This window comes from Pteronotus mesoamericanus, unplaced genomic scaffold (assembly GCF_021234165.1).
Source record: "Pteronotus mesoamericanus isolate MK-2021 breed Mesoamerican mustached bat unplaced genomic scaffold, CSHL_Meso_final contig_90, whole genome shotgun sequence".
Lineage (NCBI taxonomy): Eukaryota > Metazoa > Chordata > Mammalia > Chiroptera > Mormoopidae > Pteronotus > Pteronotus mesoamericanus.
Window position 1 is genome coordinate 981,674 of NW_026555277.1, and position 25,772 is coordinate 1,007,445.

At 45.4% G+C, this 25,772-nt stretch overlaps 1 protein-coding gene across 1 annotated transcript in view; it reads left to right on the forward strand.

Annotated features, from left to right (window-relative positions):
• Positions 1-25,772, forward strand: part of DNER (delta/notch like EGF repeat containing) — a 250,741-nt gene that overhangs the window by 89,871 nt on the left and 135,098 nt on the right. Inside the window, exons 2-4 of the mRNA XM_054585576.1 lie at positions 8,614-8,922; positions 11,713-11,807; positions 14,173-14,339. Of these exons, the coding sequence (XP_054441551.1) occupies positions 8,614-8,922; positions 11,713-11,807; positions 14,173-14,339 (571 nt within the window). The remainder of the gene's footprint in view (positions 1-8,613; positions 8,923-11,712; positions 11,808-14,172; positions 14,340-25,772) is intronic.

Below are 25,772 nucleotides of genomic sequence, written 5' to 3' on the forward strand. Positions count from 1 at the left end.
TAAGGAAGACGGGGGATTCTACATAAACTGACCCAGCAGGATTCTTGTTAAACCTGGACAATGCAGAGATGAACAGAAGTTCCAACGTCGAGAGCTCGTTGGAACGTTCAGGGGAGCTTGAGTAGAGTTTAGTCAGGGAGAGAATCTTTGTCCTTAACCAGGTCCCAACAACTTACGTCTTAACAGCTTTGTTACGGCGTCTGTAATCTTCATGCTCTAACTTAATTCCGGTAGTCCACCTGGGCGAGCGTTAACAAATGTGATTGGTTTCATCCATGTTCTAAAACAGATCAGAGGATGTTCTGTGCTCAGAAATGAGTGTCCTGAGAACCCTTAATTCTACATGGTTATGCTTTACTGATAGCTTTCCCGCCCTTCTAATTTCATGCCTTAATTGGAAACACTATTTGTGTTTTTAAAAAGATAATGTGGATGATCGCTACTGTAGAGTGTCTTCAAGCCACAGCGCCTCTGTTGTACTGCTCTGTGGATGCAAATATCCAGGCAGCACCTCTCCTCGGATTTGAGGTTTAGCTTGTCCTGGGGGAGGAAGCCCCTCTGGGTCTTCAAGGGCAGTGCGCTGAAGTGCAGCCAGAATGTTCCCTCTCCTGCTGCCTTGCGTCCACAGGATGACAAAATTAAGGTTGGATGGCTCTCCATCCCTCGTTCCCCCACTGTCTTAACTCCCAGACGCAGATACTCTGGTCTCTGCTGTTGACCGTTCTTGTTCCTGTGCTTCACACCCCTTGGCTCTTTCTGGCTGGCAGGGTTTTATGGATGACCTCTTCCACTTTCAGTCCCATTTGCCTATTTCTTTATTGTTTTTTTTTCTTTTGTTTCTTCTTTCTTTTTATAATCTCAAAAGCCCCCTCAGCTTCCTCAAGGCACAACACCTGGTGTTCACTGGATGCTCTAGCCAGGTAGAGAGCTTCTTTCCTGCTGTGCACCGAGATGACTCATCTGAGCAAGTGTGCAGCTCAGGTTTTTTGGCTTTTGTTGATTAAGAAACAATGGCAGCTGGATATCCAGTGCCTGCTCGTTTGGTGACTAGAATTTTACTTTTTCCTTCTTAGCTTCTTTTCTTAGTGAAGCGGTCTCTATGAAGCTGCCTGGTTCCAGAAGGCTTCTCTCTAGGTCAGTAAGGTTAGGCAACATGAAGACTTTAGATTTCTCTGCAGAGTCACTGATTCTTGTCCTCATTTCCAGGAGCAGATGGGTATGAAAATTAGAGCAGCTGTTTCCACTTAAGGTTAGAAAAGCTGAAAAGCGAGCGGGGGGAGTTTTGGTGCCTGCAGAGAGAAGAATGCGTCAAAGTGGTCAAGAAGTCATGCAGGTAGACGCACGCACGGAGCACTTTCCAGCTTGAAGCAACAGCCTTTCCCGGGCAAGGTGGCCCTGGTGTCTCTGCTCTTCCACCTGGCTTCATGGGCATCCATAGAATCCTTGGCAGACCTTTCTTAGGGATTGTAGGCTACCAAGCCTGGCAGATACGGAGGCCCTTGCCTGGTGGGAAGGAGCAAAGAATGAAGAACAGTCTGAAAGAAAGCAATGCCCTTTCTTTGTTTCAGGCAATGAATAATTGAGTGCTGACCATGTGCCTGGTTTTGCAGCTCCCTGCTGCCTCATGCTGGTGTCATTTGGCCTTTCCTTCTATTTTAAATAATAAAGAAATCAACACATTTTTGTATCAGGGGACTACCTTTGGGGTTTCCAACAAGAGTGGAGGGCTCCTTTGAAACTAGGAGTCCCCACCCTGGCTTAACGTGTTTTATTGGCAAACCCTTTGGGATAATGCAGAGGTTGCTATGCTGGGGTTGCTGCTGGCCTCCGTGGCCTCGTGGCCTCGTGGCCTCATGGCCTCCATGGCTGCTGGCTGTGGAGAGTCCCTATGGAATCCGCCTGCCACTTCATTGTCTGTGAGTAAGGTCAGCAAGGAGCCTTGAAGAGACTTTTGAGCAAAAGCAAGTTCCTTTCATCATTGTGGCCAGTAGCTCCAGGGCTCTTTCAGGAGGGGGCCTGTGGGGGCAGAAACCTCTCACAATAGAGGCGCTCTGACGCCACCCTGGACTGCCTTCACCCGGGCAGTCCCACTGCTCTTGGAGGTGGTAGATGGCAGGTATTTCCTAGAAAAGCTTTTTTTTTTTTTTTAAAGGACATAAACAAAGTAGACTTCCTCCCACCCCCCATTTGATTGGTGAGAAGTGTCACCCACAAAGGTGTAGTGCCAGCTTTCATAAAGCTCAGAGTTGAAGACGTTAATGAACTAGCTTTCTCTGGATAGGTGCCACCTTCTCCCACATCTCCTCTACCTCCTGCGTGGCCCGCCCACACCGAACCCCCAAGGCCCCTCCCCCGCCCCTCTCCTGATGGGTGCACGCCCCATGCTCTGGACAGCCTGCTCGCTCCTGCTGCCTGGGCAGAGGGGCTCCACTGACTCAGCCTTTGCTCTGAAGCGTGGTCAGCATGTGGATCCTACCAGCAGATACGTGCTCCTAGAAGCCATTTTTCCTGGGGCCGGGGGTGTCTGAAGGAGGGCAGGAGAAAATCTGGCAGTTCCCAGCTCTCTGCCATGCCAGACCCCTCTAAGGTTCCATGTTCCTATGGGCTCTGTTATCCTTCATAACAGCATCTTCTTAGCTTCCATGTATGTAAAACTTGGACCATTCGCAGGACTGCGAACTGGGGCTCCCTGGTCACACAGCCTCTCTCACTAAGCTGAGTGCGCTCGGTCCCGATTCTTTCAGAGGCTGATGAGCCGCCCAGGGTTTGGGGTCTGTTTAACCCGAAGCCCCCTAGAGCTGACTGAACCCAGGGTTCCCCTATCCCGCTGTGTCCCAAGTGTTGTCCCCAAAGCTTCCCGACCCACTGGAAGGTGGCCTGACCCTCAAGCTGGCCAAACAACTCATGTTCAGGTGACCAGTGCCAAATCCGGGCCTGCTTCCCAGTGATTGTGTTCCCTCCCTCTGGTAGCCGATGGCAGTGGGCCACACTCTCCTTCCAAAAACCACATCCTGACCTCCTGAGATAAAACACCAGGCTTTGCAGAATACAGTAAAGGGATCACTCGGTCTTGGGTTCAGATGTCCGCTGCATGAGACTGTGGTTCACTTACTTAGACTTTCTGAGCTGTAGTTCCCTCTGGATGAAGTTAGGGTCGTCCTTATTTGACAGGGTTGTGAAGGGACAATGAGTTAGGGCATATGAGGGGCCTGGTGTTCATGGCCCTCAACACGTTTAGCTTCTCCCTGCCTGCTCCTCCGTGCACACGTCTTCCTGCCTCCTCTGGCTGACCCTTCCCATCCTCTCTGACGCCTCGCCCTCAATGATCTGGTGTCTATGCGCCGTCACCCCAATACACTAGTGACTTTCAAAGCAGGAACACCAGCTCATTCACTTCCCCTGAGCGCCAGATCTGTGTTTACGATCACCTAAGGACATCACCTGCTCGCTGATTCTTAGATCCCTAAATATCACCCTGTCCCAAACCAAAGCCATGGCTTCCTGGCCCTTCTTAACTTTTCTTTCTGAGTCTCCGATTTCCATGAGTGACCCTCCCACTTACCTGGTTGTCCAAGCCAAAAGCCCGGGAGTTAGCACGCAGAGCAACTTTCCTCGTTCGCCCACACAGCTAGCCCGCTAGGGTCCCCACCCTCCAGCCTGCCTCCACGTCTCTGTCCGTGTCGCCCAGCTTCAGCTACGGCCCGCGTCGCTCCTCGCCTGGGTAATTCCAGTGCTTTCCTAACACATCACTACGCTTCCAGGCTGACCCCCTCACATGTATCATCCCATTGTTGCTGGGGGCCTTTCTCCAAAACGTTTCCTCATTCCTATTTCTGCTTAAAATTCATTATTGACTTGCTTTCAGAGCCAAAGTCAAACCCTTTACCATCACATGAACTGATCTCCGACTGCTTCAGCAAACCTCCTTCTAAAACTCCCTGACGTGTGTGGCCTATTTGCCAGTTAGGTAGAACTACTGGTAGTTTCTCTCAATATACCCCCCTCTTTAACACCTCGGGGCCTCTGCCCGTGCTGTCCTCTCTGGCAGGAGCCCCCTTGCCTGCTCTTCTGTCCTTTGGTGGCTCCTCCTTGGCCCGTGCGAATCACATAGGAAGACTTCCTGAATTACCCAGCGCTGTTTTTCAGAGCATTCCGTGTGCTTGTCTCATGGCTCTATGATAAAGTCATGGTTCATTCACCTGTGACTCCCATTGATCATCGATCTTAGGGCTTAGGTCATTCATCCGCGTATTTCCAGATACATTGCCAGACCTTTTTCATGAAGGTTGTACTGCTCCTATGAGAGTGCTTCCTTCACCATATCATTGCTAGATGTAGAGATTATTAATGGAAAACATGAATTTTATCTTAAGAAAAAAATTCTATTTTTGTATATAGTATGAGGGAGAAGTCAAGCTTAATCCCTTCCCCTGTATAGACATCAATTTATTGAAAAAACTATATCTACTTCACTATTCTGTTTCAAAAACAAAGTGTCTATATATGATCGTTCTCATTCTTGACTCTCTATTCTATTGTCCTAATTGCTGTAGTTTTAAAATTCCCGATTTTTTATAGAGCAAGCCCTCCTACATTGTTCTTATTCGGGAGTGTCTGGGCTATTTGGAGACATTTTAGACAAGAACAAGAATGAGAACAAGAACAACAATAACAAAAAAACACTTGTGATTTTTTTGCAATTGCATTAAATCTGTAAATAGCTTTGGGGAAACTTTGAATCTTTGAGTTTTTTAATCCCTTTATGTACTTTAACCTCTCTCAATATTATCTTTCTGTTTTACTGAACTCTGTTGAGTCCATGCACTTTTTTCATTTGGTTTATTTCTAAGTATTTGATTTTTTTTGATGTATTGCAAACAATATTTTTTTGAAGTTTTACTTTTTGTTTCTGAAACATAGAGATGCAATTTTTCTCTTTGAAGAAATTTTGACCTTGTATCTAACAAACTTGCTGAACTTCCATATTCTAATAATTTATTTGCATGCATAAGCATATAGTCTGTGAATCATGACCGTTTTTATTGCTACTCAGTCCTTATAGCTTCTTCTTATTCTTGTCTTCTTGGCCTGGCTAGGACCTTCAGTGCAATCTTCAGTGGAAGTAGGGTTGCAAACATCCTTGCTTTGTTCTCAGCTTTGGGGAGGAACTTTTCAACATTTCATCAGTAGGTATTCCATTTGCTGCTGGATTTTTTTTTTCTTGGTAGATACTCTTTATCAGCTTAAAGAAGTTCACTTCTCTTTCTCTTTGCCAGAGGTCTTCACTCCCAGTGGATGTTGACTATAATAAAACGCTTTTTGTGCGTTGGTTGAGCTGCTCATGCAGTCTTCTAGAAAATTGAATCCCCAGTTTGCTGCAGACTTCTCTTCCTGAGTGGCAGGGAAGTGAAAGTTGACATGTCTCCTGTGTTCATGGCATCGTGGTGTTGTAAAGAGAGTTTGCTAAGATGTATGAGTGTCTCTGATGAAAGGCAATGCAGGAATGTATGCTTTGAAATTGTTCTGTGAGTTTCTGAAACTTGTTTTTGAATGACTCAGAACAAAAAAGAAAGACAGACATTTCATCTGAGGCTGGTGTGCCTCCACCAGTAAATGCAGTTGAGTGTTATCTCTGGGAATTTAGCGAATATGGAAACCAGAACACAAAGGGTTTGCCAGGTGTTTGAAGAAAAGTTACTTAATTCTTGACATACCTGCAACTGAATAGGAATTACAGATTCATCAGTATGACTATTGAGTGTGCGTGTCAGCCTGACTGAAGCAGAGGCAGTGTAATTTCAAGGTAATTTCAAAATTTAAAGAGATACCATGAGAAAGTGGAAAAATAATTGGACATGTTTATTTTTAATGGATTCATTTCGTCGTCAAGAGTTTGAATTCTGCTTGCAATTTCCTTTTAGCCTACTTACAAATGTGACTCAAACCGCATGCAAAAATTAGGACAGGCCGATTTTAAGAAAATTGACTCAGAATTGAGGGGAAAAATGACTTCCTAGATTAGTCTTGGAATAAATTTCAAGTAGATTTAGAGTCCCTAATACAGAAGTAGAGAAATATGAAAACCTGGGAATGTATATTTCACTATAATATGGAGTTCTTGATCCAGTAAAGTGAATGAGTTTTTTTATTATTTGGATTTAGAAAAAAAAAATTCATGAGATGCATTTCTTGGCTGAGTCTCCTACTGGCACAAACACCATAGTGATTCCCCCCGCCCCCCATCCTACTCCTAGCGGGTAAGCAGTTGGCATTGGAATGTAGTGAAGATCATTATTGAACAAAGTGGGAAAAATATCCTTTTTCAGATGAAAACACTGAGACAGTAGGACCCCAACATTGTTCGTTTGCTTTTCAGCATGAAGATGATATTTCTAACCAGTGCGATTCCCATTTTGTACTGAGAAACCAAAGATTTAGGACAGTGGAGCTTTCTAGTCCCATTCTTTCCTTTTACAGTTGAGGAAACTGAGTCCCAGGAAACCGCCTTGTCTTGTGCAGGATGACCCACAAATGCGACCGGGACCCCGGGTTTTCTCTACTGTGTCATATTACTTCAGGGTCACAATTGCTCATTGCTAACTTCCTAGAAGCCCTGAACCCCAAATTCGGGAGTCATTGTGTTGTGCGCCCCCGCCCTGGTGGCAAATGTAGACCGCTCTGCTAATTCTTTTGTGTCCTCATAACCACTCTGAGAAATAAAAGGTATACATTTTGACAGATCAAGGAACTGGAGTTTAGAGAGAGGGGAAAACTGTTTTGTGGAGAGTATCCTAAAATGAGACTCCAGGGTCTTTTCAGGGCCCCTTCCGGGCTTGTTCCGGTATTTTGTGATCAAGAGTAAAATGATAATGGTAAAATGTCGGATCATAGAAAGGTTATTTTAGGTGAGAAATGTATCCCTTCAAGTCTTATCCGTGGACCCAGCACTGCATAAGAGGAAAATGGTGGGCTTTGTATCCAGCTGGTCCTAAGCTTGCACCGGGAAAACATCGCATGCCTTTTGACAGGTTGGTTATTTCCTGCATATAGTTCCAGCCTTGTGGGATTCGGTGGCAGTGGCGACCTCTGCAGCTGCGCTTTCACTTTGTGGAAGGAGGCGGAGAGCCATGCAGAGTCTGGGGGGAAGCATTCCAGGCCGAGAGCCCGGCCGGTGCAAAGGCCCTGGGACAGCAGTGACCTTGGCATAGGCCAGGGACAGAAAGAAAGCAGGGAGGGAACAGTGCAGGGGAGGAGGAACTTGTGTGGGAAGAGAGGACGACGGGGTAAGAAGGTGCCCCTTCCTCCCACGGAAACTTTGTCTCCCATGGAAGGAGTTGGGTTTTACTTTGAGTTGATACAGATTGTTAATATTTAAACTCATTTACAGTTTAAATATTCTCTTCGGTTACCAATTCGTCTACTCTTTTCTGATAGTCTGTGAAGGAATTGCCAAATAATAGCAGAGAAGTAACAATGCAGTATTTTTGGAGCTTCATTTTATTCAATTCAGATCCCCTTAATGGTCCTCAAGGAGTTTGCCGGAAACTGTTTGATGAGGCTAATTAGCAGAACGAATAGCCATTTTTCCATGCAGAATTATGTGTGAACCATTTCAATAGGAGAAACCGGGGTTCCATTGCTCTGTAGTGTAGTCTTTCCTGAATTCTATTTTGTGATCAGCCCTGAGGAGCCAGGGGTGCATCAGATAGAGGTCTAATTTTCTGTTATCACAGCAGCAAATGATAATTGAGTAAGTATGGAGAACACGCCTGCACCCTTGGGCCGTCTCCAGAGAAGCATCACTGCATTTCTCATTGTTTCGCTGCATCTCCAAGTAATAACAGAGAGCCATTCAGAGGTCAACAAAGGACTCCAAGATAAACACTTAGAGCGGGAACGCAGCTGAAAGACATGCAAGGGAATTTTTATCTTCTGTATCCAGTGAGGTCACCTCTCCCTGTAATCACCCTCCAAAGTAATGAGAAATTTCTTAAGATGGTGCTTAATACTCGTTGCCCCCATGCTCTCGACTAGCTTTTAATTGTCACACATGCTCATTATTTTGGAAACCTGTCCTTTAAAAAGTCATCTTAAAAAGCTTTGTTCATCAGGCAGGAAACTGGGGGACAAAAGTAAGCGCATCTGTCGGAGCAATAAGCTGGGCAGGAGGAAGCCTTGCGATGGTCCAGGAGGCGTAAAAGGCAATTTCACTTCAGAGCCCTAGTATCATTTGTCATGACAGGCAGCTACAAGTATCAAAGGTGATATTTTCCTAATAAGTTTCAATTTTAACTCTTTTTGCCTTAGCAAATTTCTCTAAACAACGTGTTCCTGAAATCCACAATGTTTAGGGCCTTGGGTTTGGGAGACTCTTCTTCACTGCATATATGCCCTTGCTGGACACCTGTTACCTGTGGAAAGGTCAATGTTGGGGTGACCTTGGGAGGCCGCCCCCAGCAGCACGGATGGTGAAGAGCGTGTGCTCCACCGTGCGCTTCCACAGGAACAGTGTTTCCACTAGAACTGCAGCTCTGAGACACGGCGCTAATTTCCCAGCAATGGCACCACTTTTCTTGTGAGGGAATAACTGACCCATTTATGGTCTCTTTTCAGCTCGTGGTGGATCCTTGCACCAGCAACCCTTGTCACCATGGCAACTGCAGCAGGAGCAGCAGCGGCAGCAGCGATGGCTACCTCTGCATTTGTGCTGAAGGCTATGAAGGTCCCAACTGTGAACAGGCACTTCCCAGCCTCCCAACTTCTGGCTGGACCGAGTCCATGGCCCCCCGACAGCTTCAGCCTGTCCCTGCTACCCAGGAGCCTGACGTCACCCTGTCCCACTCCCAGGCAATGGTGACTCTGCCGACATGGCAGCCGAAAACCGGGCAGAAAGTTGTAGAAATGAAATGGGATCAGGTGGAGGTGAGAATGTCTTGTTGCATATGTTTTTATGTAAGACATTAGTATGGTTGAAACAATTCCAGCAGTTCTAATATCAGCAGTAAAAATGCAAAACCTTTCGGTTACCTGGTGGACAAAACCACATGCCTACCTTATTCCCGCCTGCACTGGTTTGGGAAATCTCTCTCGATTACACAGATGAGACATTTGGATTATGGTTGTCTTGTGAGCATAAAAAGAGTAATCAAGAAAAGAAAAGGAACGAAATTGTTTTGGGGAACAATGTCTGTATACATTTCTTATGAGATGGTCTTAGGTTTGGGGGCAGACACCTTGATGAAGAGTCATATAAATGAACGGGTCACAGACCCTCCATTGTTGACCTGGTTTTACTTGTGGAATATTGTGCTCAACTTTTTCTTGGTCTGTTTGTTATTGTTTTCGTTCTATTTTTTGTGCCTTGCAGCACTTCAGTGGGATTTAGAGGGAAAAAAAAGCTACCATTGATTTTTTAAAAATTGTATTGAATTCATTGGGTGACATTGAGTAATAAAAGTATATAGGTTTCAGGTGCACAAGCCTACAATCCATCATTTATATATCGCATTGTCTGTCACCACCCAAAGGCAAGCCTCCTTCTCTCACTGTATATTTAACCCACTTTCCCCTTCTCTGCCTCCCTCAACCCTGTTTTTCCTGTGTCTACGAGTTTTTGTTTGTCTCATTTGTTTTGTTGCTTTCTAAACTATTTTGAGGATGCATTTGAAAATGAAATCTGCAGATTTTATTTAATTTGGCAATAGCAAATTCTATTTATTGAACCTTGGCCAGTCTGAGTTTTGCTTATTCTATTTTCAAGCTCATCAAAAGTCTCATCATATAAAATATAAAATTTTCAGCATACCCCTAAGAATTGACGTAGAATATAAATTTGCTAGCTGGAAGAATTTGGGAATAAATTGAAATCATGAATTTGAGGTGACAACAAGAGTGTAATTTCGTTCCATATTTTATAGTTTATATGACATCCATGTAGATGTGGTGTTGTATTTTATTACAGGTTTTATGGCTTAAATGAAAAAAAAAACTACATAGATCTTTGTGTAGCACTTTTAGAGTGAAGGAATGTGTCTAGAAATTTCCCTTATTATAAAAAGAGGTAAGGCAGCATTTCTTCTTTCATTTTCTTGGGTAATTATAGCCAGCTGACCCACTTTTTTTTTTTCATTGCCACAGTTTATGAAGGCCACACTCAGACTGCAGGGCCGTGTTCTTAGCCTACCTAAAAACTGTGGTCTTGCTCTGATTTCAAACTTTTAATAAATGCTTAGAAGTTATGATTTTAATACCTCTTTGCTGAAAGATTCACGTCTTGAATGTGAAGTAGATGTGGTCCCATGTTCACCAAGGACGTGTCCTTCAGAGACAATTTCTTCCCAACCAGCTATTTCAATCTATTTACTTAAAGACATGCTGTCCTACAGCTGGTAAATGTAAAAAAGAAACGCCTCATCTTCCCATCCTGCTGGTATTTCTGAGGCTGTTCCAGAAGCAGGTTAAAAGCGCCAGAGGAAGACACTTCCCCTTTTCAGGCAGTGATGATGCTTTGGAAGCCTGAGGCTATTTGGAGCCCTAGGGACTAAAATTTATGGGACAGTTGTCAGTTATACAAGCTGATCAAGTTGGACTTGTGTCTTTGAATATCCATGGTGGATTTTATCTGTAGCATCTGACTGTCCAGTCAGCCTTCTGGACAGTAAGTTCTAAGCGTCGGATGGGGTGAAAGTGCGGAGAATTTCTGTATTGTTCTTGGTTAATTCAGGAATGGGGGTACTTTGAATACCCTTTTATTTTGACTTTCATGGGTGAAGATGGTGATCACAACATGAGGAATAAGGGAGTGAATTGATCAGAAACACCTCATTGGACACAGTGCAGGTGTCCCCAGTGTGCTTTCTGATGAGCACAATCCCCTCCCCCTCCAACTGCCAGCTCCTTTTTTTGTACACATCAGTGTGATAGTTTTTGAGACTATGCCATTTAAAAAAATAAAGGTGTAGTCCACAGGGGAAAAGTAGGGCAGCTTCCCAGTTACCTGCATTAGTGTGCACTCCTGAGACACATCTCTGCACAGAGCAAGGTCACCCAGACCAGGTACTTCTTGTCTATTTTTTAACAATTGATGAGAGAGAGAGAGAGAGAGAGAGAGAGAGAGAGAGAGAGAGACACATTGATTTGTTGTTCCATTCATTTATGCATCCATTGGTTGATTCTTGTATGTGCAATGACCGGGAGTCGAACCTGCAACCTTGGAGTATTGGGTTGACTCTCTAGCCAACTGAGCTATCCAGCCAAAGCACTTGTTATTCATTTAAAGTCTCACTCTCCTATTCATTAAGATTTATACCTGCCATGTGAAAGCTAGTCCTTAAAGGCCAGCCACCTCCTTGTTCTCTAAGCATTTAGTCCTTTGGGACCCGCAGCCTGAGCATAGAGCAGAGACCAGGGACACTTGTTCGATGGAAGAGCAGTGAGTGAACCCTGGGCCCTTGCCTGGGGTATCCTGTTACTAGTTGTCCCAGTCCTGGCAATGGGTAGACTGTTCCCAGGAAACCTTTTGCATTTTAGAGACTAAAATAGCAAGGCTTTCATTCGCTTCTGAGTTGGTGAATTCTCACTTGCCCTTCCCTGTTCCCGCCCCAGCATCATCTGAAGGAACTGAACCGTGGGATGCATCGCATGGCATTTTGCTTTATAGTATCATCGTGTGCTGTGAACAACCCCCATCTTCTGTTTTTGTTTCCCCCCCAGGTGATCCCAGACATTGCCTGTGGGAACGCCAGTTCTAACAGCTCTGCCGGCGGCCGGCTGGCGTCCTTTGAAGTGCCCCAGAACACCTCAGTCAAGTAAGGAAGTCCTCAGATAAAACTGTTCAGATTGATACTCTGACTGCACGCGGCTGTGCCTGGCCATGTAACTGGTCTGTAACCGGTCCGTCCAGGGAGGATTGTGATTGGAGTTCATGTGCACGCGTGGCCAATGCCACTCAGAAACTCGAAGGTGCTATTTATTTCAGAGCCGGTTCGAGTGAGGGCCCTGTCAGAGTCGGGCGTGGGAGGAGGAGCCCGCAGGCCTTCGATAAGATCCAGAGCCCTTGGCTTCCCAAGTGATTTTTGCTTCCAGAATTCTTTGGCCTCTTAAGATTTTAATGGACCATTGGTTAAATTCTGGTGCACAGTTTACCCTAAATTTAAAAAAAAGTGTAAACATAATATTCTCTTTAAAAGGAAACAACTGAGAAAAGAGCATTTTGTTTTGTTTTAAACTTAAGCTCTTTCAAGTTACACGCTGCCCGTTGTCACTGGTGGGGTGGGGACCAAACAGAGGGAAGCAGCCTGGCAGGGGACCTGCTGTGTGCTGGATCCTGTGCCGCACTGGGGGCTCGGGGGGAGCCCGCATTAGTGTCCCATCCTGTCTGGCAGTTCTTGCTGCCTGACCTTCTCTGTTGCTATTAACTACAACCCCCCTCTACCCGCCCCCGCCCCCGCCCCCGCCCCATGCAGCCAGTGGTCATTTGCTGTCTAGTCTCCAAGGACTTTAGAAGAATGAGGGACCAGGGCCCCGATGAACTAGCATGCTACCTTTTGAGGGAGCAGCGGGCGTCACAGACCTCTTCGGTGTACCCGGGGTTGTTCTTGCCCACGGTGCTTTCTCAACATCGGCGTCCCTGAAAAATGTTTGGAAGAGAGACTTTGTTACATTGTGCCCACATTCTTCCCCCAAGCCTTGACTTACTCTGGTGGGGAAAGGAGGCGGGGAGAGCCAGGATGGATGGTGAACTCTGGGCACAAGGAGGAATTCCCCGGAGCAAGACAGGTGTGGCGTCGGAGGCAGCTTTGAGTTCTGCCAGCAGGGGGAGCCCAGTCCTAAGTGTTTCATTGCTCACCATGCAGTGCTGGTTTTAGGGTTTAGGAAACCCTCTCCCAGCCCTTTCTTGTCGAGGTCGGAGATTTTCAGCCTTTTTCATCCATGGCACACATAAGCTAATTACTGAAATTCTGCGGTACACCCCCAAAATACATTTTTTGGCGATCAGACAAAAAAAAATAAAGTATAATTTTGATTCATTCACACCAGACGGCAATTGCTGTGTTGGATCTTGTCATTTTTTTTTTTTTAAATTTGACAATCAAAGGAAAAAGAGGTCAGTGCCCCTGACTCAAGAGTCAGGTACTGCACGTTTTCAAAAATTCCAGTGGCGCACCGCTTGAAAATCGCTGGTTTCAGTCGTATTATCTTACTTCCATAAGCCTATTTGAATAGTTCTAATCTTCAAACCTGAAATTCTCCAAGAGGCTCTTAGGCGGCAGAGCCGGGCAGAAATAGCAGAGTCTGAGCCAGGCCGAGGGAGACCGGAGGGCAGAATGATCTCTGGCCGCCCTGCCCTCCCCTGTGAGGCTACTCAGCCCTTCCACGTTGAGTTATTCAGGAATTCATTCCTTTTGCAGCCCTTGGCTGAGCACCTGCTGCAAGTGGGGAGCCCTGCGCTGAGGGGAGCGGCCGCTCTTCCCCCCCCCTCCCCAGGGTAGAGACCCTGGAGCGCAGGGCAGGGAAGGTCTCAGAGAGGAGGTGATGAGGGGCTGAGCCTTGAGGGTGACAGGTCTCCCAGGGGCGGGGGAGGCGGAGGCTGGGAGCCGCCCGCCCTGCCCCTGTGTGGGGAAGAGAGAGGAATCCTGGTGCCTGAGGACTGGGTTGCAAGGATGGAGGTGCCATATTTGAGCCTGAGAGGGAAACTGAGGGCCACGGTTGATTAGTCTCCTAGGGCATCTCATTCTTTGGATTTTATCCTGAAAACCAGGAAAAGCCAGGGGAGACCTGAAGCATGGGAGGGGACACATTTTCACTTGTTTTGCCAGCAGACCTCAGGCGGCCGTTTTGGGATGCATTGCCCCTTTGCAGTGCGTTCGAGCAGGGTCCTTTAGATTGTTGGAAGACGGAGGAGTTGTTTCTACAAGAACTCCATACACCTCTCTTCATTATTGATTAAAAGTGTTCCCGAGGCATCTCTCACCGGTGTGGGAAGTGCCAGACGTGAGTGCGCACAGAGCAGTGCTCAGTTGTAAGATCATTTCCTCGATGCCCGCCCCCTCCTCCCGCCCATACCTTTCTGGATATGCCTGTCGTCTTTATGTGTATTTTCACTGTGATGGGTTGGCTCTCAGACCAGTTTTTCCAGATGGGACTCTCCATTGACATCATTCCTGTTTGCAGAATCCGGCAAGATGCCGCCGCATCGCTGATCCTGCTGTGGAAGGTCACGGCCACGGGATTCCAGCAGTGCTCCCTCATAGACGGCCGGAGCGTGACCCTGCTCCAGGCCCCCGGGGGCCTGGTCCTCGCCGAGGAGGTGCTGGCCGTGGGGCCCAATCACTTCATCGGTGAGTCACGGGGATCTCCTGCCCAGCTCGGTTTGGGGATGGAGACAGTGGGGAAGGAATTTGGCCAGCATAACCTGGGTGCTGACCATCAACACTATTTCCTCCGTTTTAGGGGAGGTTCCGCTTACGCTTGAAGTTGGTTTCTAAGGTGTTATTTCCAGGGTGGCTCAAAGTGGAAAGAGTGTGGCCTCCGGATTCCTGAGACTGTCTCCCAGCCCTGGCCAAAGTGTCACGGGTGTGGGACCTCTGCCGCTTAATGCTCTGAATGTCAGTTACCGAATTTCCAGTTCTCCTGCCTGCTTTCTCCAAGAATTGTGGGCAACGTGAGGCGGCGAGATCATTGGCTAACAAATAATTTCATGGGAAAAATTTATCTTTGAAATGTATTGTTCCCTAGAGGAATAGTTTTAAGTGTTTACTTTGATATGTTAATATATGAGATACATTAATAACTAAATGACACTAAGTTCTCAAAAACTACACTTCCGGTTACGAAGTGGAGGCAATGATTTTGAGTACCATCCTTTATTTCTCTAAACCATTATTTTCCATTTTGAAAATGTGTGATCTGGTACCTTTTAAAATTCCCTAACTAGAGCTGTCTGAGTGTCGTGTGTGGCTTTGTGATGAAGCTCCCAGGCCTTCGCTGTTGTTCCCTTTAAAGGCAGCAGGCAGCAGCACAAGCTTCTCCTGAGGAAGAGGGGCTGGGCTTCTCACTGCAAGAAATTGACTTACACCTACACACTGCCAGCTACTTCGTGGTGCAAAATCTTTTTATCTGAAACCAGATTTATCTGTAATCATTGCGGAAGCCTTCTGCTTACTGCGTTGACATGTGCTTAATGCTCTTTTTGTTTAAATTTTTTCAAAGCAGCTTCTTAAAATAATTCATTTTCGTAATATGGAGGCTCTGTAGACGTGAATACATTTTAGTGAAGAAGTAAAAGCCCATTTTGAAGGGGACAGTGGCCTCCGTTGGGCAGGGGAACAACTCGATGCTGGGGGGACGGGAGAAAGCGTCCACACTGGAGGGAAAGCCCCAGAGTTGTGCTGCTGTGTTCAGTCACTACTGCTCCGTTTGGGGAACAAATGCGAATTTAGTGGCAGGGACCAACTGTCCCCTCTCTGCCCTTTGCTGCCAGTAGATCCCATGTACTCATCTGAAGACCAAAGAACTTGGATGTTTCTGAGCAGCAGAGCACAGGGGTCCCTTCTGTGTCTTTGAGAGACAAAATGGGTTGTTGTCACCAGCTTTTACCCAAACATTTCCTTTTTAAAAGTTACTGCTGAGAGCCCAGTGTTAAATTTCTACACATTCCAGTTGACGGTAATATACTTGACCTGTTTCAGTGCCACTACACTTAATTTTTTAAGTGTTCCTTCATGACCACTGCCTTGTGAATATTTATACTGTTTCATAGAAAGAAAGGGATGCTGAAGCATTTTAGGAAGTACCACGCTCTTTTTTCCCCCGACCTCAGTCAACCGCTTCCGCTTCTGGGCTGTGTTGTCATCACTTTCACTCTGTCCGCCCTCTCCCTAGTTAGCCCTCCTCCTTTTCCTAAATCTGCCCCTTCCACGTGTTATTTGCTTTGTGTAGTATTTGGGGGTAAATAACTAAACTAACCTTTGTTTAGCAGAGTCTGCTCCGCGGGGGCATCATGGGTGCTGATGAGCTCTCTGAGTGACTCAGTGGCCCAATCGTATGCGTTTTCAAACAGAGAAGATTCATTGTTCCTGTTGCCTTTCCATGAAACACAGTTGCATTTTGCTGATTTTAGTAATATTTTTGTGTGTGTGTTTTAAACCCGGGTTGCTTGGAAACATTGCTGTGATGGATGAGCTCGGGGTGAGGGACAGATGAACCTTCTGGTGTGTGACCTCTGTGTTAGAAAGCTGTTGGAGGCCACCATCTCCTAGGGTGAAAGCTCCACCGGGCTCCTCTAGGTTTTATTTCCTCTCGTCACCTGCCCTGAGGCATATTTCCCCTTATGCAGTGGACCCTCCGCCTACCCCACCCCACCCCGTCCTTCCTAGGCCTCCGACCCCCAGATCTATTCCTCTTCAAGGCCTCGATAAACTCTCCGCGTTTGGAGTGGTGTAGGAGAAAGACAGCCAGCCACAGATTCTACTCTGCATGGATTCTCACATCTGCTTATGAATTTTTACAAACACACAGACGACCCTGGACCATTCTGTGGGCTGGCTCTTGGTTCGATCAGGAAACCCAGTGTGGCACACCTGCGTTGCCCACACTTCCCCTCCACCTGCCTGCTCCAGGAAGCCCACGTTCTCCTTCGCTCTTTTCCCTCTGTGCTCCGGACTCGTTGCTGCCTCGGCCTGATAGCTCTTCTCTTTGCTCTCCTTTGAAATGGTTCCCGTGTGATCCAGCTTGCGCCCCTCCCCATTCGTTTTTCTCGGTGGCCTAGCTGCTCCAATCCGCCTGTTTCTCTTCCCTCCTCCTATTCTTCTGCTCGTGACTCACTATTGTTTCAGTTGTCTTCATGACACATGTACCATTTTTTCTTACAGTTTTTAGTGCATTTTATGCCTAATTTATATCATAAAAGTGAGTGCATTTTTAGGTTGAATCCAGGCCAATGGTGTTTCATGGACGACCTACTAAAAAGCTTCTCTTAATACCTGAGATGGAAAGAATGAACGGTGCAACCTGCCGCCCTTAGGAAGGTCCTTGTAGGAGCTGAGATCACTCCTTCCAGACAGGAGCTACTAAATTAGCCGTGGAACTCTGGAAACCAGGGACTTCCAGGTCTTTGTCCCTGCTGTCTTAATTGGATTAGAAACTTCCCCTTTTGGGCCTCCTGGGAGCTGCTGAGCACTTTCAGTTTCCTGGATTCTAAGTGTCCCGTTTAAAAAGATTCTTGTCATGTAGAATAATTTTTAAAGCAGTGCGTGCTCTTTATTTCTGTATCTTGACAAATAAGGAGGAGCAACACAGTCCTTTAGAAGGTACAATGAAGGTTAAGGCTTTTCTCTGCCCAAGGCAAAAAGACTCAGCCCGTGCAATGGCCCTTCCTGGCCCCAGGGCTACAGGTCATTATGGGCTCGCCCGCTGCGCCCATCCCCGCTGGCTTCCTGCTGCTTCCTGGGACAAGCAGGCTGTGAAGTCTAATTGTTCAAACTGCCCCTTTTTCTTAAAGAAATGTAAGTTTCACTACACAACCAGCTGATGCTCTTATTTTTAGGCAAAAGTTCCTATTTGGGGCTCAGTCGGCCCCTGGTTTTGCAGCAGTCATGGGGTCAAAGGTCATTTCACAGATCCCGTGATCTTCTGAAAATGCATTGCAAACTCCCAGAGTTTATCCTTCTTAGGAGAGACTTGAAAGTGCACTGGATTCTCAAAGACACCCGGGTCTCCAGAAATATTAGAACTGCCACTATGTGATCACTTGAGAATGTTCTTCACCATTCTCTGCTCATTGAAGGATGTTTCCTGCTTCCCAAGTCTCCATATCAAGGACCTTAACCCGTTTTTAGTTGCTTACTGTTTCAGGCGCAGGGCTGTATTAGTTCAGAAGATGCGTATCCCATACCTCTTACTTCCCAAGCCCTGCACCAGGCTGGACATGCAAAGTCAATTTTGCTGTGGTCTCTGAGTCAATGGGACGACAAAGGCAGAGACCGGTGCTGTAGACAGGGGACATGCAGAAGTGACCATGGCATTCCAGGGAAGGGGCAGCCAACTCCGCCGGGGGTGGGGGGAGAGGCAGGACGGGCACAGTAGTCTCCTTGGAGGCGCAGGGGCAGTGCTTGACACTGTGATGTCACGAGCGTCGGTGTCATTAGATAATTTACTAAGAGTGCTGGAGATCGACTAATGGTCATCACAACTGGAAACACGGTTTAACTTCAACAAGCATGTAACAGTCCCTTTGAAAATCCCATCTACTTCTCCAACTGCCTTTCATCTGGGATATGAAGAAGGTGTGATTTTTTTTTTTCATAGTTTTATGTTTCTCCTCAACAGGCAACTCAAGGACCTTCTAGTATTTGACATGAATTTTCAACAAATCCTCTGGGACCCTTTAATAGAGCTCTATTTCCTTAATTGTGAACTGCATCCCTTTTTTCCCCATCTTGGTAAACTATTGTCCTTAAAAATGTAAGTTGCAAAAGTACCATAATGTAGCTCATCTTCTAAATTTGACAGAGAGACCACTGGGGGAAAGTGCGTCCGCAGAAGACTGCACTCGTTGGGGTAGGGGCGGGGCACAGTGTTCAGAGGGAAAAATCTCCATTAAAAAGGTTGGAATGGGAGACTAAACATTATAGTTTAGCAGAAGAGTTCCCGGGAGCCATGACTAATGGCCAACATCATCATCATTATTATTATTACTGTTATTATTATTTTGCATGTGCCTATTGTGGCAATTTAGGCATCAGATCTCTAGATGGGTCTTATTTTATCTCAGTCATTTCATGGTGAGTTCTTTTATTTCTCACTCAAAAGTTAAAAGAAACCAGAAGATAAATAGGCCAGACACTGCCCTGCCTCATGAGGGCTCGCTGGCCAGGGGGAACAGCCAGGATCCAGCTCCCGTGGCAGACTCAGGGCGGCAGAGGAGCGGTGGGAAGACACAAGGGCCAGGTACAGACCCGGACCTGCCTGAAGGGAGGCCCCCATATGGAGTGACAGATGCCCAGCACGTGTTACCCTCTGGCTTCTTGGAGAAGGCCACCGGGAGGCATACAATCAAATGGGTAATTCAGCTCTTGCAACTGTGAAGATCTGGTGGCCTGTTAACCTCTCCTCTACATACTCTCTCAGTTGTATTTTTCCTGGCTCTGATGTCCATTGTAATTTGTATTTCACTACTTAATGGTGTATATTTTCTGTAAGCCCCTCAGATCTTATGGGAATAAGTTAGGACATAAAAAATAAGATATTGGTCAGGGTACCTAATATTTCAGAATATTCTTTGCTATATTCTTTGCTTTGATAATACCTTGATTGATTTTGATGTTGTTTTTTAGATCTATTAGTAGAAGGGTGGGTATTTGCATCCTAGCTCTGACCCAGGAAAGCAGGGTGGATCCTTTGAAATGTCCCAGCTCATCTTCCCATATGCTGGTTGCTGCCAGACTGTTTTCTAAAATCACTCCCCTTTATTCACATAGCATGAGACCCTGCTTAGCTGCATGAAGCCTTCAGTCTTCATGTTATCCTGAAACGAGCCTGCAATATTTGATTAACTCACACTGGTGCAGGTGGATCGAGTATATACCTTACCAACCCACTTAAATCTGGTCTTCTGAGGTCTCTGGCTCCATAGCTATACAAAGGGCTGGAATTTTTGTCTGTGAACTCGCAGGTACAGAGACCTCTGGTTATCTGGAGTGCAATCTAACTTCTTACAGGCACAAGGTACCCCCTCCACAACTGTCACCCACGTCTGGTGGTAGGCCCCGATCGCTGTGGTCTGGACCCTGTCTTCCTGATGCCCCAGCACCTCTGCCGGGGGCCGTGCCCAGCTTTCACATGCTGATGCCAGCCAAGAGCCAGGCGGCATTGCCTCTGCCTCTGAACCTGCCCGTTCGGATTGCTGGTCAGCCTTTCCAGACGCTCACCTGACCCCAGCCCTGCAGGTGTCCTGCTTGTTCTCCTCTCCGTGCAGCTGGCATCTATTCCCCGGCTCTGACTCTGTCCCCTTCTTCCAACTCTTTCCAAGACCTTTGCCTCGCCAGCTGTTTAAGTCACACTTTCCCCTCTGATAATCGTATTTACAGTCAGCATCGCACAACTCAGCATCTGAATGTTCCCTGTTCTCCCTTTGGTTGGTACGCTGGTTTTATATCTTTAGTGAGACTGTAAAATTCTAGAGAAGGGACCATGTTAGAGTTCCTTGCATCACGAGGGCTACATGGCATTTTCCTGAGAGATTAAATTTTGTTCATATGTAACAGTTAATTCTGCTCAGTCAATACCAGGTGAAGAAAATTTCCAGCTGCAAATGTCAATCTGTAGAATTCTTTGTAGATTTTCATAACCCACCTCTGTGACATTTAAACTTTCTACCCCTTTCATTACATTAAAAGTAGTTTAGAAGATCAAGTGCAAAAAGAAAAAAAGAAAGAAAAGAAAAAGAAAGAAACTTTTTCTCATCCTTTTGGGAATGCTATATTTTGCATTTTGTCCTTTATGAGGTCTCACTCTGGGGCTAGCGGTAATGTAGTCAAAGGGGGTCTGGAACTTCTACCAGCTATAGAAACATTAACATCTTCTTTGCTAAAAGCTTAAGATTGAACAAAGAAAATGCAAATATTTCACCTTTTGCTGGTTGTCTTAAAACCACAGTTGAATACAGTATATTGAACTTCCTGCAATAGAAGAAGTAAAAACTTGGAAATGTTGGAATAAAAAGTAATAGTTGGATGAGAACAAACGCAGAGGAAGTGTAAGGCTGCCCTGAACAGCACAGTTTAGATAACATTCTTATAGTTCACATTTGTCTAGTTGGGAGATTTCTATTAAAATAATTTTTACTTAAATTGAAGCCACATTCCTGTATTATTAACAATCAGGATTATTCTTTTTGATCTTATTATTATTGTTAATGTAATTAAGATTTTAAAATTAGTTGGCATTGAACTTCAATGCCTTGCTCCTGTCTTCCTAAATGTTGTCATAGGCAGCGTCATTTACTTATTGGTTTGTATTAATTGTGATGATAAATTAAACGTTGATAAGAAAGATACATTCTTTTGTGGACACATATGGTCTCTACAGTTGACAGTCTAAGCTTTGCTGGGTCTCACTGAATGTTGGCTGCTCAGGCTGTGATGAAGTTGGGGCAGGTGAGCATGGATGACTGAAACATTTCTCCTATCTTTCCCAACAGTCCTTGGAATTGGGCTGCATAGAAAGGCGGCTTGCTGGTCTACCACAGACCTGACTGATCTCCAGTAGAAGCTTTTACAAGCTCCTCAGGTCATTCTTTCACACCCCGTAATTTGTGCAAATTCTAGGAACTAATCAACAGTATTCATCAATTAGTCTTTTAGAAGTGAAGGACAACTGTATAGAGTCAGACCACCCTGAGTCCATGTGTGTAAGTTAGTATGGTGCTTCTGTGGATATAAGAGAAGAAAATTTGTGCCTGATTCATTAGGTGGTGGAGTTCGCTTGGTTTTGAGAAGCAAAGTTAGGGTATGAATTTATATCATAAATTCTCCTCTCTTCCTCCCCATTCTGCCTCATTTTCTCTTTCTCTCTCTCAGCCCTTTATTTAAAAAAAAAACAGCACATTTTGCTTATATATTGATGTCAAAAAATTAATAAGAAAAATTGTTTTTATATTTAAAAGAATTTCTTGTTAACTCTGACACATTATAAGAAATAATAATTTCTTATTTCTTAAATAATTATTATTTAATCGATACTAGTGAATTTTAACCTGTTTTATCCACAGAACTTGATTGAAATATTTCTTTAAAACTTTCCCTGCTTTCTTTAACTTAAGAGACAAACTTTCTCAGGGCTTTGTTGGGTTTACTGCTAAAAACTTTTCTTAGCTTCTGTCAGTAGAAATTTCAACTAAGAAACTCATTTAATTGCTTTTTTACAGCCAAATTTCTCCTCCTCAAAAGCATCTCATCTCTTTCTTCTTTCTAAGGGTGGGGGGAGAGGAAGGGAGAGAGGGCAGAGAAGGAAGGAGAAGGAGGAGGAAGAAGAGGAGGGGAGAGAGAAGGTGATTGATTCTCAGGGCTGCATATATAAACCCTGGGAACTAAGGTTTTCTCTCATTAGAAGGTAATTTTAAAATGTACTCCTTTTTAATAATAAAAAATGCTTTTTGACAGTGGATAATATAAATATAAATAATATTCACACGTTTTTGATAGAAGAACACATTCATGTGCTGTCTGGTTATTTGCTTTTTTCACTTTATGTATCACTGACATTCTTTTGCACTAATAAATGCAAACCTATAATGCTCTCTCAACAGCTGTATAGTGTTTCATTGAATCAATGCACTATATTTAATCATTATGTTATTGTTAAACAATAGGGCTCTTCCTTTCTTTTGCCTCTTTAGACAGAATTTCAAATGCTGTTATAACCTCATCTTTGTATTTTTTCTGATGACTTATTGGGGTTATATCCCCAAATGTGGAATTTCCTAAATCAAAAGGGTTGTATATTTTAATGATAATTTTAATACACATTATCAAATTGTCCTTAACTCTCTTCCAATTTTTACTAATGACCACCAGTTTATCTTTGAAATTGCCCATCGTTCGCCTTTACATCAACGTCAGGCTAGGGCCTGTCAAGCAGATTCAGCTGGCAATGTACATGCACCTGTCAGCAACTTCCTTAACAACCTGACACTGCAGGGGACTCCTCAGGAAGGACAGTGGTCATTAACAGTCTCCAGAAAAAGGACAGCGCGAGCCTCTTTAAACAGAAGATATTGAAGGGGATTTCATCACAATACGGCATTTCAACATCAGAGTAACGGTAACTGTAACGGTTTACTGTATCATTGCATTTTGCACACCAGCGCCATGTAAAAGTTGATGGGGGTGGAGTATGAACAAGTGGCTGCTGCTCTCGCAGTCCCTGTCACATTGGTCAAGCTCTGGTGACATTTCTTCCATTTAATGTTCTGCAAAGAACACTTATATTCCAGAAGACTACACCTCCTTCGGTTAGATTCTTTTGCTTCCCTGCTTTCATATCCTGAAGGTGGGTCTTTAGGTTCCATTTATCAGAGGTCACCTTTTTATGAGGTCCGATTTCTTTCACGAGAAGGGGGCAGAGAATTTTTCATAGTGGACAAATGTTTTGAAAAACCTGCCTAGGAGGCTTTAGAGATGATCATTTGATTTTGAGACAAAGTCATGGCAGTTGTAATTGTTCTTCACAAAGATTTGGGTATAAAACATAGAGTTGCAAGTAATTGGACCAAAGTAGGGCATGTCAGCATGAGGAAATTGTCGGTTTTGGTGAAGAACATAACTAAGTAAGATTATGTTTCAGAAAGACACTCTTGCTTTCTCCTCTCTCATGCTGTCTCTGACATTTGGGTTTTGAATGCTGTGGTATTTTTGGTGTTCACCTGCATCCTTAACAAGCAGTGCTCTTCTGTTTTAATGCTGCAATTGTGAGTTTGACCTACGAAAGTTGTATTTGCTTTGCAGACAAATGGAAAACCTCCTTAAATAGGCACACTGACAAACACTTGGTCTCCCTCACTAACAACAGATGGCGGCCTCTGCAATGCTACCATGTTAAAAGAAACAAGTTTTCCATCACCTGCTCATCTATCCACGTCCCTATTTATCATCAATAAATGGTTATTGATTAATGACTATGTGTAGGACACTGTGTTCCATGCTAGGGACACAAAGAAAGTAAAAGGCCCCACTCCTGGCTTTGAGAGATTTTCACCTTCAGGCAGACAGGACTTACTCATTATGTAACCTAGTCTTGTCCCATGACTCAGTCTTGTTCATGAAATCACATTCCAATAAACACGGTCTAGTGGCCAAAAAGTGAATTAAAACACTTGAAATCTTTATTTATCTTTCTGAGGGAACATGAATAGGAGTGGGAAAAATGCATTCCTATTGTGCAGCAAAAATCTTATCAATCTCATCTCCTCCTCGCTATTCTCTTAATAGTCTCCGTATGTTTGGCGGTTGCTTTGTGAAATCCTCTCTTCCACTATCATCTCTCCTCCAAATCGCAGCCCCGCACACACACGTCAAGGCCTTTCCTTCCTTTCTCTTCCTGCCCTTTTCAGCTCTTTACATGGTGTACCAGTGTAACCCCTCTACTGTTTGTTTGCGTTTCCTCTCTCTCTCTGGCTTGTCCATCGCCTGGCTTCTCCACCACAAAGAACGTGCCTGGGAACCGACCCAGCAAGCAGGAGTCCCTCCTCTTAGAAGCTGACGTAAGAGGAAGATTGTAAATATTCCTATGATCAGTGATTGTTTTTCTTGTGAGACACGATTTGGAGATGATGTTGCACATGAAGTGGTAAATGAGAAGATAAAGGAGTGCATATTAAGTATCAGATGACTTATATAGTCAATGTAAGGGCTCTCTGCGTTCAGAAGGGAAGAACAATCACCAAGGGGAACGGGGAGGCTTTAGATTTGAGGTATATCTGGAACTTGGCCTTGAGCTGAAGAGTAGGTACGAGAAGGAAAGGCGCTCAGGGTAGGAGGCGCGGGGTGAACCGTGACATGGGAGGGAGAGCGCGTGTGTTTCCAAACAAGAGCTCCGCGTGGCTGGAGCAGGGGATTTCAATAAATAAGCCGTGGAAAATTAGGAAGAGGACAGGGTGTAGGAGCTAGACTGTAAAGGGGGTTGCGTACTGTGTTAAAGGGTTTGTTTTTAGCTGGTAGGCAATGTGCTGATTCAAGGTTTTAAGCCAGGGAGGAAGTGCAGGTTGTGACCGTGGTTTATAATATGGTGAAAACTGCAGAGTCGCTTTGTCAGCGAAAACAAAGGGTCAAAATAAACTGGGAGTAGCCACAGAAAACAGGACAATGGGTCCCAAGGACGCTCTGAAGTTAGCTTCTGCAGACAGGATTGGATGTCAGGGAATCAAAGAGAAATAGAAGGCAGAGTCAAAAGTGACAGATATCAGAGCTTCAAGTTGGGAAGCATTTATAGGAATGTACTGAGTTGGAAGAGAAGGCTCCCTTTGACAAGGGTGGTGGCACTCAGTTCAGGTGTGTGTGTGACATTCAGCAGGCAGGTGGAGATGCGGAACCTCATTTAGGATGGAAGCTACAGCTGGAGATTAGGATTTGGAGGTCTTTTGTGCGAAGGTTAGAGCTGAGGCTACTGGGAAGAAGGACCATGTCAGGAGGGAAGGTGCAGACAGAGAAGGGGGTTGGGGGACATGCCATGGCTGAGCTGCGTTTGGCGTTTGGGAAGAGGAGGTGAGCCGGCAGAGAGACAGTACGGCGGCGGGAGCGAGGAAGGGGATGTGTGCGGCGGGTGCAGTGAGTGAGAGGGGGGAACGTCAAGGCTCGCCCTCTTAGGGGTGGAGTCATTCTGCAGGGCCATGAACTCTGAGCGTGGCCTTCCCCTCTCTGGTGAGACAGCTTCCTCCTGCCACCATTTGGGTTCCCGGACTTGGCATCCCCCTTGAATTTGTTTCTTTCCTTTCCCACATCCATTTATCAGAAAGTCCTTTCATGTCCCAAACACACCTCTCCCCCTGCACTGCTCTGCCCTGGCCCAGCGGGCCTCTCGCCTGCAGGTTGGCCTCCCTGCTTTTACACCCCTGCCTCCCACAGTCGGGCTCTATTAGGGGGCTATCATCTCCTCTGGGGGCTGCCCCCTCACCTTGGCTTGCTCCCTTACCTGCTTTGTGTCCTTGCCTACTGCTCAGCTGTCTGTCCTGTCCTGACCACCCTCTTGTTCAACCGCAACCTTCCGTCTGCTCACTG